This window comes from Balaenoptera physalus, assembly GCF_965194825.1.
Source record: "Balaenoptera physalus genome assembly, chromosome: 20".
In the NCBI taxonomy this organism is placed as follows: Eukaryota; Metazoa; Chordata; class Mammalia; order Artiodactyla; family Balaenopteridae; genus Balaenoptera; species Balaenoptera physalus.
The window spans coordinates 59,936,401-59,949,795 of NC_138901.1; the positions used below are offsets into that span (position 1 = coordinate 59,936,401).

Genomic DNA, 13,395 nt, shown 5'->3' on the forward strand with positions numbered 1-13,395 from the left:
TTCCCATGGAGGCTGTGCTTTCACAGTCAGGAGCATGGCATTGTGTGTATGTGGGGGGGGGGGAGATTGTGTTTTCCTGTTTTGTTGGAGATTAAAATATTGTTAACTTAGCTGATTAATATACCTTCAATATACTTCAATAAAGATGTTAAAAAAATATACCTTCAAAAATCTCAAATGATATAACTTATGAAATATTACAAGATGATAGGGATATGGAAATGTCCAAGTTGTATTAGCAGGTATATCAAAGTGCCTATGCGTACTTGTATTTTTAAGGCCATTTTTTTACTTGTTCTCTAGGGCTCAGTAAGATTAGGTTTAGAGAACAGATTAGAAAGCTCTGATGTGAGGAGCTAGGAGACTATAATTAAAACAGAGACAAAAAACGCTTAGTGCTGAAAAACAGAAAAGTAGAAAAAGAAAAAAGTCACCCATAATTGTAGCACTTTGAATTAATCACCAGTGATATTCTGGAGAATGTGGCCTGTGTGTGTATTATAGATTATCATATGCACATGTGCTTTACTAAAATGACAATTTATCAGACACATAACTTATTGCCTGATTAAAAAAGAACCCTCACTGTTAAAGTTAGTTCTAATGTCAATAGTCTTTATGGTGTGTTTTCTTGGTAGTAGTGTAGTATTCCAGTTATGGGTGTGCCATAATTTTTGTAACTAATCTAACACAGATGTCTCTGCTTTGAATAACTTTCTTTGCATAGCCTTTAACTTCCTAAAGGATAAATTCTTAGGAATGGGTTGGCCGTAAGGACATTTTGAGATGCTTGCTAGGTATGGCCCTTTTTATGGCGAAAGTGAACCAGTTTATCTCACAGCAGTGCTTTGTTTGTTCATTCATTTGTCTGTGTTCTTTTGTTTACTGAAGAAGTGTTAAGGATTTATGTGTCTGGTGTAATTCTAGACACTGAGGCACATGAGAAATGGTTTCTGCACCCCTAAAACTTAGGGTGCGGTGGGCAAGGTGGGCATCACCTAACTACAAATAGGTGTAAAAGTACAGCTCTGACAAGTTCTGAAGGGACTGCTGCTTCTCATACCCTTTGTTAACATTGATATTAGGACTTTATTTATGTGTGGTATTAAAGGCAAAAAATGAATTTTAATTTTTTGGAGAGCTAGGAGAATTTGATAATTTTTTCATGTTAATGGTTTATTTCTGTTCTGTTCGTATTCCTTCTTTTGTTAATTACCTGTTCATGCTCTTTGTGTATTTTCTAATTGGGATATTTGCTGTCATATTGATCAGTAAGGCCCTTATATTCTCTCCCAGCTTGTCATTTCAGAAGGTAGTGATTTCAGCTGGGGCTTTGTAGTTCAGACAGAAGGATTTCCTCTTTGCCCCTCAGTGAACCTGGGGACCTCACAGGAGAGCTTGGGACCATGGCGATCCAAAGCCAGGCTCCTGCTCAGCAGAAAGTTTGATTCTGTCTGTGTGACTGTGTGGACAGGCATCTCAAGCCCTGTTTATCTCGGTAAAGCCTTGACACCTGTGCTGTCTTGGTAATCCCAGGAGGGTCCTCCTGAATTAAATTGCTCCCTGGGTGTTTTTGAAGAGTTTGGACTACTCAGGAATTGGCTAGTTTAGTCTGAGGAATTATATTTGTTTGCTGGTAATAGACATCTGGCTCATATTAGTCCTTACCACAGTAGTTCTGCCAAGTAAGGGGTGGTGTTTATCTTGGTTTTACAGATGTGTGAATTACTAGACCACAGAAATATCCCTCTTTTTATCTTTATCAGTATTTCATTGGTGGTCATTTAGCATCTAGCAAAAGTACTTTTTCCCCCCTATTCCTACCCTTTAACTTCCTCCCACCATGTTCCTTTTTAATTTTGGCAGGATGCCAAAGAAAATAGTCTTTGTAATTATGTCACTACCTTGTCTATCCTTCTGTCCTCACTGCCTGGCAAACCACCTTGTGTATAAGTGTGATATTTCTGCACCAATGGCTATGTAACTTATTACACTGGACTTCCCCCAAATCTATCTTACACACGAAAGTGTCAAAATGTGCTAAAGGGGCTGTTGGTTTCTTAAACAAACTCAGCACTGTCCAGTTTCCAAAATGCTTAGCTGCATGGATGAATGACAGTGTTCTATTTTACTGATGAGAGTTCAGTGTTCTAAGTGAGATTTTGTGAATTTTTGGAAATTGCTCACCCTGATGTACCAAAGGCTGGCAGAAGAGGAGTAATATAATATTAGCTGGTAGTAGCTCATTTACTACTTGGAAGGCCTGAGATTGCAAGTCTAAAATGTACAGAGTTGCCCATTTCTTCTAACTGCAAGTCAACATCCTTCCTCTCTTATTCTCTCGAGCTTATGAAATAAGTTAGGGCACTTGTCACAGTAGTAATTTAGGCAGAAAAGGGAATGAAAGTAAGTTCTTGTCTACCACTTTATTTCCTCATTTCTGAAATTGTTTGAGGGTGCATAGTTGGAATTGTCTTCCTCTTTTCCGGTGATTACAGATAATTTAAAAAATTATTCTGGTTACTCTTTCTGTTTTGAAAATTAGGTACTCAGATTTAGAGCCAAGGGAGAAATGAGAATTTAAGGCAATTCTTTTTCCCCCACCTCTGGTGGGATGCTTGGAATACTTGGTATCATATGAGTGATTTGTCCATTGTAGTTCAAGTTCCCAGTTTATCCTGTGCTTGGTTCTGGGGAGTCCCCTGTGGTGGTGGTAGGAGTTCCTTCAGAGGGACTGATTCTGATCGCTTTTTCATTGTTTCTACCCAGCTCCTTTAGCATGTGAGTAGTGGCTTAAAAGAGCAGCTGTTTAATTTTTCATGATTCTATTTGTTACTCACATGTTTGCATTCAGCTAGTCGGTCTGTTGGGGCGGTCTCAGCTCAGCTGGGGTAGCTGGGACTTCTGGGCCTCTCCATGTGCTCTTTCATCATCAAGGAAGCCTGACTGAACTGCTTTCCATTTAGACTCGGTAGCTTTCCAAGAGGGTGAGAGTGCAAACTGCAAGGGCTCATAAGGCTTAGCTTTGGACGTCATATAGCATCCCTTCTGCTCTATTATTCTGGTCGAAGCAAGTCCCAAGGCCTGCCCAGATTCAAGAGGGAGGGAAATGGATGCCACCTGTTGATGGGAAGAGCAGCAAAGTCACATTGCAAAGAGGCGTGGACACAGGGAGCTGTGATTCATTGGTGGCTATTTTTGTAACAATCTACCACATAACCCACAATGGTCTGAAAGCTGAAAGGTGTCTTCCTTTCGGCTTCAATATTCTGTGAGTCTGAGTTTTTCTGTGGTCAGAATTAGAGCAAAAGATATTCCTAGGCTGTAGGGAGTATGGATATACTTGGACAAATCCTTCTTCTTCAGAATCATAGTTCTGAATATTCTTGAGGATCCCATGCTTAGGAACGCTCCTCTCATGAGAACTGTGAGGAAGAAATTGCATATGCATGATATGGAGAAGTTTGTGTCAGTATTACTGGTGTTCTCTTAAGGCAGAGCTCTGAAGCCAGAATTCCAAGGGTAACGCAGAAAGGCTGGCCCTTCAGTCCCTGGAGTGGCTGAGTGGGGCCGGAGGCTGCCGAACCACCTCGGCCAGCTTTCAGGCCGGCTCTGGTTTTGATTTTCTCACTGTGTTGAACCAATGTCCTCATTTTCTGTGTAAGCTATGGCATGAAAAAAGTTAGGCAGTATTGCCCTAAAGGATACAGCAGCGCTTTGGAAGTCTGGTGGGATGAGGACAAATACTGTTTTCCTTATCAGTCAGTGTTCTTGGGTGCCAGCAACAGAAACTTACTCTAGCTAATTTAACCCACACTTCAGTTGTCTTGGTCTGTCCATGTCAAATTTATTCCCAGATCAATAAGCATTTGAAAGTATTTTCTATATCAGGCACTGAACTTGGGTTTTAAGTATACAAAGACAGTCTTCTGGATGGGACACTTCTTCCATATGAATAATTTAAGATGTTTGACATACTTTGTTTCTATCCTACTGTAGTTAAAGGGGAGGGTCTGTTTATCTCTGTTGACTGGTTAGGAATTGATTATTTGGTGACAGTCTTACCAAAGGGGTAATTATAATCACAAATTTATGATCTTTCTTGATAATTACTTTAAATTATTTGTACAAATATTTTAATCCCTATTAGCTTCTACAAATCTCCACTGGCCATTTATAGTATCACTTATTTCCTTGTACCCTTTTCTCCCTGTGGAAGTTGTTGCAGGCTTTTGAAAAAATCCCACATTGATCTAATATCCTATTTGTTTGTAGTTTTGTTATTAAAAATATCTGAATACATGGTGACAGGTTGCCTTTAGGGTTTAGTTTTTTGGGGCCCTTGAGAAAGAGAAGTTAAGATGAGAAAGACCAGACCTAATAGAGGTTCTTACTTAGAGAAAGTTAATGGGAGAGGAAGAGATGCTTAAACAAACAAAAAGGCTCATGCCTACAGAGATTCAGAAAACGCCTTTAAGGTACTGTAAAAGCTGCCTCTTTCTACCTTTCCCGGAATCTCACCTTTGATGGACTTTCTGGAGCGTTCCTTCTCCTCCTCTAGGCTGACCACCTTATGAGTTCCTCTTAAACTGATCATCATTTGGGCAGTTGGGGTGCGCTGCTGAGAACAGGCCGTGTAACTCGACCTCAGGCTCTGAGCCATCGCTGCTTACAGAGGCTTTGAACTTTTATAGAATTCTTTGGCATATTTTGTTGGTGAGAGATCAAAATATATACTTGGACTGTTTTCAAGATAGCTGCAGATGTTTCTGAAGTATAGAGTGTGTTTAAATCTAATTTATGTAAGTTATGTCACATTCTGTTACTTGTGTGCTTGTTCATTTATGCGGTAAATGTCCTTTAAAGACTTCAATTTATTTTTGTTTAAATGTGAATGCAGTGCGAAAAGGAATCTCTGTGTGTGTGTGTATTAGGTAGAAATATTTATTTTCAAAAGAACAGTTTGAGTACGTTTTAATTGTAGTAACATACCTTATTTGCCTTGGAAGGTTAGCTACTGTCCTGTCAAATTGGGCTTTTGAAGAGAGGGCCCTTTTTGGTGTGTTTCTTTGTATAGTTTTCACAATGATTCTATGTTCTGTTATTACCCTTAGCATCTGATCTCAGTCTTCTATCACTTTTCACCATATAGAGAACATGGGTGATGTACCAGGTAGTTTCAGACGCACACACGTGGCAGGTGGTGTGCAACTTTTGATTTGGGGAGTTTGTAAGCATTGAGCTCGTTCAGATCTATGACTGCAAAGGTCCTTAACTCAAGTGTATCTCCAGAAACTTTGCTATATGGAGTAACATTCATCGCTTCTGGTACTTTGGGGGCCACCTTTTCAGTCCACTACAGTCTGCCTTCTGGCCCCCACATAGTTACATCTGCCCCACATGCAAAGTACATTCACCCTCCTCCCTCGTCCCCAGAAGGCTTAACTCGTTACATCTTCAGCTCACCAGCCCTAAATCTCATCATCAAAAGCATCTAAATCAGCTATGGGGTGAGACTCTTGAGTATGATCCACTGTGACACAAAATTCTTCTCCATCTATGAACCTAGTAACTAGAAGATGAATTATCTGCTTCCAAGATACAGTGGTGGGTCAGGCATTGGATAACAGTGATGGAGATTCCCATTCAAAAAGGGAGGAAACTGAAGGACCAGAGGAGTGAGCAAGCAGTCCCAAGCAATTTCAGAATCTAGCAGGGCCTGCAAATAATCCTCTGCCTTTAAGTATTTCTTGAAGACAGATTTCCAAGAAGTGAAAGCACATATTCACTTAAAGCTTCTTGTATATTGCTGAACCTCTCACCAGAGGTTACTTTTCTACCAGCAGTGTATTTTGCTAGTGATTCTTTTACCTGGTCACTCTGATCACCATGTTATCATTAAAAAAAAATAAATGTATGTGTACAAAATAAAACCTCTAAACTTTCCCAATTTCACATGAACCAAAATTTTAACTGTTTTTGGTGTTATGAGTACCTTTCATAATTTTTTCTCAACGTTGCTTAATTTTTCATACCCTTGCCAATTTTTCTATTTTTTTCTTGATTTGTGTGACGTCTTTATATATTTAGAGTTTCTGATTTTGTATTATAAGGATTTTCCCAAGTTTTCATTTAACTTTTTAAAGGTTTTTTGGTAAATACAGAGTTTGCTTTTTTAATACAGTCAAATCTGCCATTTTTTGTAGAGTACCTTTTGCATGTATAATTTGAATGGCCTTTCTCTACTTGCAGTCAAATAAAAATTATTAAAAAAAAAATTGGTACCCAAAAGGGCAACTTATGAGGAAAATTCATGTTGTACTATGGTTATGTCTGACAGTGGGCTTCTTAGAAACTGCCATTATCCTGTAGAAAGGCCCATCCCTGAGAGCTGATCCAGCTCTTGTCCTGCAGTCCGTCCGACTAGCGTGGCACGCTCAGCCTTCCACGTCTCGTGAAAGCACCGGGCTGAACAGGTTGAGCCCTCTAATCCATTTCCTGAATCCACTGAGGTGGGAAGGTGCTTGGATGGCAGAGATGTTGTTGGAATAGGTATTGATTGATATATGTATAATAAAGTGTGAAGAGTGAGTGCTAGGAAAAGTATCCTTAATATGTACATGAAACCAAGGTGTACTAAGAATGTGGAAAAACCCAACTCTGTTTCAAAATTTCCATATAGTAGAACCCTGCGTTAATGATTTTGTAAGATTTATTGACATAGAAAAAAATATGGTCAGTGAGTAGAGCATGTTACAAAACAGTATTGTTGTCCAATTTTAATTGTAGAGGAAAAAATAATGTCTCCATCTATGTAAAAGAAAATAGTGTGCAATAGATAATGATTATTTTGGGGTAACTGGACTTTTAAGTGTATATACAAGTTTTTAAAACCCTATATACTTATAGGTGTATATATAATATTTTATACATTTTTGTTTCTTTATCTTTTCTGAGTTTTCTGGCTTTTCTGTAAAGGACATTTTTTTTTTTTTGGTATAATATAAGGTATTGATACTTTCTCCCTTCCCATACCACAGAAATTGCCCCCCAAAAAATGATTATTTGGTATACCTGTGTTATTAACTTGAAGTTGACTGTACCATAATGCTTTTAGGCCATTATGGTTGCAGAATGCTTCATATTCTTCACTCAGTTGTTTATATTACATTCGAGGGAAAATGATTTTTATTAAACTAAGGAAGTAAAATGTAACACTGGAAAGGTGCTAATATTTTAGTATTTTTCAGTATATCTGCTGAGGGGAATGATTTTTACTGTGGCGTTTTTACTTACAAAAGCCTTAGCATCTCTGAGCAATATGAACTGGAAGCACTGAGCACTGTTTTCTGTTGTTCTGGAGATAATGAGTGATTTGTGGTTAGTAACAACTTTAGATCATTTTTATTTACTTTTTCTTAATTCTGAGCAATTCTTTGCCACCTTTCAAAATATTAATTATATGTTAAAGCAAAATTTTCTGCCTTTTCGTGTGAATTTCTTTTGCCCTCAGAATCCTACCTGTTTTATATAGTACTTGAAACTTTTACTTTTTATTTGTTATTTCTTAGGTAAACGCAAAGCACTGAAGTTGAATTTTGCAAATCCACCTTTCAAATCTACAGCAAGGTTTACTCTGAATCCCAATCCTGCAGGAGTTCAAAACCCACACATGTGAGTATTCCTGGTAACCAAATAAAAGGCTCAACTCAAGCAAGGGTTTTAAAGTTATTGTGTTTTATGAATTTTTTCAAGTCGAGGGGTTGGTATTTCTATTATCCTCTGGGCCATTTGAAATATTACTGTTTGAACTCAGATAGAAAACTGTTGATTCTGTAGTCTGAAGTAGGCAAACACAATTTTCCTTTTTAAAGTTTACTTGAAGGGAAAGAAAGAGCTGAAGATACAGTTACATTTATATCGTTTTAATTTCTCTCTTATTGAACTCTGAGAATATTATTTTTACCTCTCCTTCTGGATTTCCAGTTAAGTTGTAAGTAGTATTTAGAAAACTTAACTCTCTCCTGTAGATCTGCACAAATCATCCCCACTTACTAGGCGACAAAATAGATCTCCATTCTTAATATACTGAGTGTCTGTAAGATTTCCATGTCATAGTAGATTGAAAGAATATGTGTCAGTAATTTTTTAAAAAATTGATTCCCTTGATATTTTTAAATTAAAAAATAGAAATGATATTGTAGCATTTTACTGAAAAGTATTAGAAATATATTAGTTAATTTAAAGCAATCTTGCCATAATAATATTTTACAGAAACCTTTGAATCAAAGTGAAGTGAAGTATTAAATAATAATGTTTTCTTTTTCTCAAACCTGGCAAGAACATGAAGGGTCAAAGCCAGTGGATTTACATTTCTACTAATGTCCAGAAATATAATTTTCACCTAGTTCTAGTATTGAGAACTATAAAGCAAGTGGTAGAAGGTATGGTTTAAAAAGCTGTCAGAATCCATTATTTTATAGTTTTGTAATAATTCCTCAGCAATTTGTATTCAAACTTTGTTAGACTACAGATACGTTTATTCTTCCCAAAGAGGCACATTTATTGCTGTTTGACATTTAGCATACATTGTATTTGCAAACAGTAACACATTGGTAGAAGGTAGACTGTCTTGCAGTAGGAATGCTGAAAATATTTTATTTTTAAAACATCAGTGTCTAGAAGGAAGCAGCATGTACGTGTGGTACTCTCTTATGCTTACACCTATCACCTAAAGGGGAATGAAAGAGATTTTCAATGAAAACTGAGTCGCAGTTTATTTGCCTGGGAGTGGTGTCTGTCAGCTTTATTAGACTGCTGTTCACAATGAGACTTCTTGTCAGAGCTCAACCTTGTTACCTTCTCTGAAACATACTGAGGAAGGAAACTCTTAGTACTGCTTAATTAGTCAGAGCTCCAGCAGTAAGGAAACACTGTTAAAAGAACCTCCTTCCTCATTTCCTAGAATTTCTAGTGAAAGCTAGTACAAAAGAACTTAAAAGAACCTCCTTCCTCATTTCCTAGAATTTCTAGTGAAAGCTAATACAAAACTAATTCTTGAACATATTCCATTTCTGTTACCTTGGTTGCCAGCTGAACCACACATTTGAAGTCTAAAAAAGAAGGATATGTAGTAATCGCCAAACTTAACAAATCTTTCTTTCTTTTTTTAAAAGCCCCCTTGGACAAAGAGGAAGACAACCTGATTTGCATTTAGAACTAGAAAAACATTTACATATTTGTACTCTCTTCCCATTAGACTTACTTCATGTCTAGGGGAATTCATGGACAGAATCTTTTTTTTTTTAAACAGTAAACGGGTGGTGAAGAAAAAGCTTTCTTCCAAAATTTGAGTCTATCAGGGTTTTTTTGTTTGTTTTTTCTTTCTTTCTTTTTTTAAAACTACTTCATAATAATCCTGTAACCTAGATAACCAACAAGGGCCTACTGCATAGCACAGGGAACTATATTCAATATCTTGTAATAACCTATAGTGGAAAAGAATTTGAAAAAAAAGATATATATGTATTCTTATATTCATATATATATGCATGTATGTATAACTGAATCACTTTACTGTACACCTGAAACTGAACAGCATACATAATACAACATTGTAAATCAACCATATTTGAATTTTAAAAACCATAATATTGGACTCAGTTTTATGTACTGAGTATATAAATAATGCTTGTTCTCTAGTTTCTTTTCTTTGCCACTAACCAGCTGAGTAACACAAGGCAAACCATTTAACCTCCTGAAGCATTAGCATCGTCATCTGCAAAATTATTTCTAAGATCTTCGTAACCCTAATCTTCATACTTATGTGTTTTTTTTTCCATGTTATGTTGTGTAATTAGTCATTTAATAAAGGTTTTAGTGGTTTACTGTTGTTGAACGAAAATGAAAAAAAAATAATAATAATAATCCTGTAACCTGCTAGGTTTCTTATTTATCTCTTCCCAGAAGGTGTTAAAAGTTTGAGAGGACACAGTAATAGACATCTTTGTGATAGAATCTTTGGAATTTGATTCTAGTATGTAAAAGTTTTAGACCCTGCCTTTGAGTTTTATTATTGCACTGGTCTGTTATCTGGATCAGGAATAGGCAACTACTAGTACTGATACTCTTCAGAGACAGTTGTTTCCCTGCTTAGGGCAGCATATCTTCTCTACCTTCCCACCGCCTTCCACAGGGATCCTCTGTATTCTTCCTGTGTATTGAATACTATCAGGCACTAAAAACCACTGTTGATCACTGCTTAGGATGAGTTTGCAATTAGAAGATATAACTTGCAGTAGGTGGAGGCTTTGAAAAAGATACCTCTATGCCATTTATATGTGTTTCCTCCTTTTAAAATTTCCTTGCATTCAGTTCTTCTTGAACTTTAGTTATAGATATAAATATAAAACTTTTTAAATGAGTTTAGGAAAAGATAAGATGAAATATAAGTAACTAATGAAGTTATGTCCCAGGGACTAGTTTCAGATCCATCTGACATTTGATGTCTACTGGGTGCAGGATTCTGTGGACGATTAAAAAAAAAAAAGATTAAGACAGTGTCCTTATTTTCTGAGAAATAGCAGTTTAAATAAACTTTCAAGAAGACAGAAATTCAAGAAGTAAGGCATAAGGTGATACAGATCAAAAGTCAGATGAATGGTGCAGGAGGGGTAAGAGCACTTCAGATAAACAGCTTGGTGAAAAGTTTCACAAAGGAACAAGGTTTGAACTGGACTTTGAAAGCCCCGTAGAGGAGGTTAGGTGGAGAGAGGGGAGAATGGCATTCTGGTGAGTGTCATCGCAAGCTAAATTTGGGGACCATGTGTAGATCTGTTTCATCGTAGTGGAGATATTAGTTATAGATTACCTATTTCTCTCTCACTTTCAGCATTTTGCCTTTATTCTTGGTGTTCTATGATTATATGAGAAAATGCTTAGGTTTGGAGCATCTTTCTGTGTACCGGATGAGTTGTTTTAGTTTGAAGAGTCACGTATCTTTTTCTGAGAGAGTTTCTGCTGCTTTTCTTTTGATAGATTCCTTCATGTTTTTCCTAGTCGCTCTTCCTGAAATGTGTGTTATTTGGTTTTATCTCTGAATTCTCTCGGTCTTTGAGTTTTATATTTTCTATCTCTTTGTTTTCTTGCTTTATATTCTAGGAGATTTCCTTTATTTCCTGACCCTTCGATAGAATATTCTATTTAGGGAATTGATTTTTTATTTCTAAGAGTTGATTCTGGCTTTTTCTTAGTATCCTGTTCTTAATTTATGGATGTAAAGTCTGGAATTTAAAAATTCTTTTCTATCCTTTAGGTAATCTATTTCCTCAAGGGTCACTTTTTCTTTTATCTTTGTCTTTCTCCTTTGTGTTAGCTTTTTTCCACATGTCTAGTAGTTCTCGGTTGTCCACTGATAGTTGAGGATGAGGAAATTAGAAGACTTATTGGAAGCTCTGGTTAGAGGCAGCCAACTGGTGGGCTTGACTTGACTTTTCTGTGAATGGTTTGAGTGCTGGCTGTTAGGCCAGGAATACTCTAGATGCCATAATGAGTAGGCCAATATTTGCCCTAGGAGGCATTGTTTTTTCCAGGTAGCATGTTTGTTTTCTTTAGAGCATGCTCTCTTTTCATTTTGGGGCAGGTGGAAAGGAAAGGAGGAGCTGAGTAAACCTTTCTTCTGGAAAGAATTTTAATCGCTCTTCCATTTCCAGACTTTTGTACTTTCCAGCTATGAATCCTCTCTAAGGTTCTGTTGGGACCATTACCTATCTCTCATCTCGGCGGCATGCTCCCCTCCCACCATGTGTTATGGGTGCTAGTTTTCTCTATTGCTATTTTTTTTAACCCCTTATTATGGAAAGTTGCAAATATATCCAAAACTGGAGAGTGGTAGCTGAATCTCTATGTATTTATCAGTCAGCTTTAGCAGCTTCAACAGTTAATATGGCCAATATTATTTTTGTCTATTCCTCTACCCTCCTTAGTTTTAACCAAACCTCAGACATATTATTCCATCTATAAATATTTCAGGATGTGTTTTTAAAAGACAAGGACTCCTTTTTAAAAACACAATCATAATATTATCATTATATCTACTAGGATAAATGATTCTTTAATATCATCAAATAAGTATTATAGATTACTTCATCACTTTGTTTTTTTTTTTTCAAGTTTGAAGCAGGAGCTAAACAAGGTTTTACTCTGCACTTGGCTGACAAGTTTTTGAAACTGTAGAGTCCCTTCCCTTGGAATTTATTAGTTTTGCTTTGTGTAGATATTTTTGTCTGCTTTCAGGTGTTCAGAAGTTTGTCTAAATCTCTGTTTCTTTATTGTTTATTTCCTGTTTATTTCCTTTAAAAAAAAAATCATTCTTTTCATGTGAGTCCTTAGAGAGTGAGGAGACAACCTGAACAAGAAACCTTGGTTTTTAATTATCATTGGTTAAAATTATAAGTATTTCCAACACACGAAAAAGTGAGTGTTAGAGACTCTTGTACCTGCTACCTAGATGTAAGAAATGTTAGCATTTTGCCATTTGGCTCTTTAAATGAAAGATTAAGCTGTAAAACTAAAGAGTGCAAGGAAAGACGAAAGGAAAAAAATGTTTGGCTACTTTTGACATTTCCATCAGGATTGGATTATACTAGGCACTATATGTCTTTTTGATACCCCAAGGGTATTCTTATAAATGTGGCAGGCTTGTGCTAAAATCATGTTCTGTATATAAAATTTGACCTGAACAGAAGTAGATATTCCACGGCTGTGTTCTGTGCTTTCATCACGCTGAGTGATGTGTGAGTGCTGTCAGCGTGCTGAATCATTTAGAATGCACCAAATACGATTGTTATTCTGAAAGAACAGCCCTTTTATCTTCACAACGTATCAGGATTGTACAAGAAGAACCACCAGCTTAAAAGCTAACATTGGAAATAAATAATGATGAGTAAAGATACATTTGGGGGCTTAAGCTAAACATTTGGGAACCATATGTTGTAAATTTAAGGGGCTCTGTTTTGTTGAGACCAAGAGGATCTCATTTATCTTTATTATATTTGAACAGAAAAAGGCTCAGTTGTGCCATAGAACATCTAAGAGGTAGCTTTAAAAGAAGTTTTGAAGTCCCCAGTTAATCACTAGTGTTCTTTTTTTTTTTTTAATTTATTTATTTATTTTTGGCTGCATTGGGTCTTTGTTGCTGCGCGTGGGCTTTCTCTAGTTGCGGTGAGTGGGGTGCTACTCTTCGTTGCGGTGTGCGGGCTTCTCATTGCAGTGGCTTCTCTTGTTGTGGAGCACGGGCTCTAGGCATGCGGGCTTCAGTACTTGTGGCTCGTGGGCTCGGTAGTTGTGGCTCGAGGGCTCTAGAGCGCAGGCTCAGTAGTTGTGGCGCGTGGGCTT

The 13,395-nt window shown here is 36.9% G+C and overlaps 1 protein-coding gene across 8 annotated transcripts in view; it reads left to right on the forward strand.

Annotated features, from left to right (window-relative positions):
* The window catches only part of MAP2K4 (mitogen-activated protein kinase kinase 4), a 105,355-nt gene that overhangs the window by 23,625 nt on the left and 68,335 nt on the right, over nt 1-13,395 (forward strand). For all 8 annotated transcript variants that reach the window (XM_082441437.1, XM_082441429.1, XM_082441431.1 and 5 more), the window contains one exon: nt 7,572-7,674. In XM_082441437.1, coding sequence (XP_082297563.1) covers nt 7,572-7,674 — 103 coding nt within the window. The remainder of the gene's footprint in view (nt 1-7,571; nt 7,675-13,395) is intronic.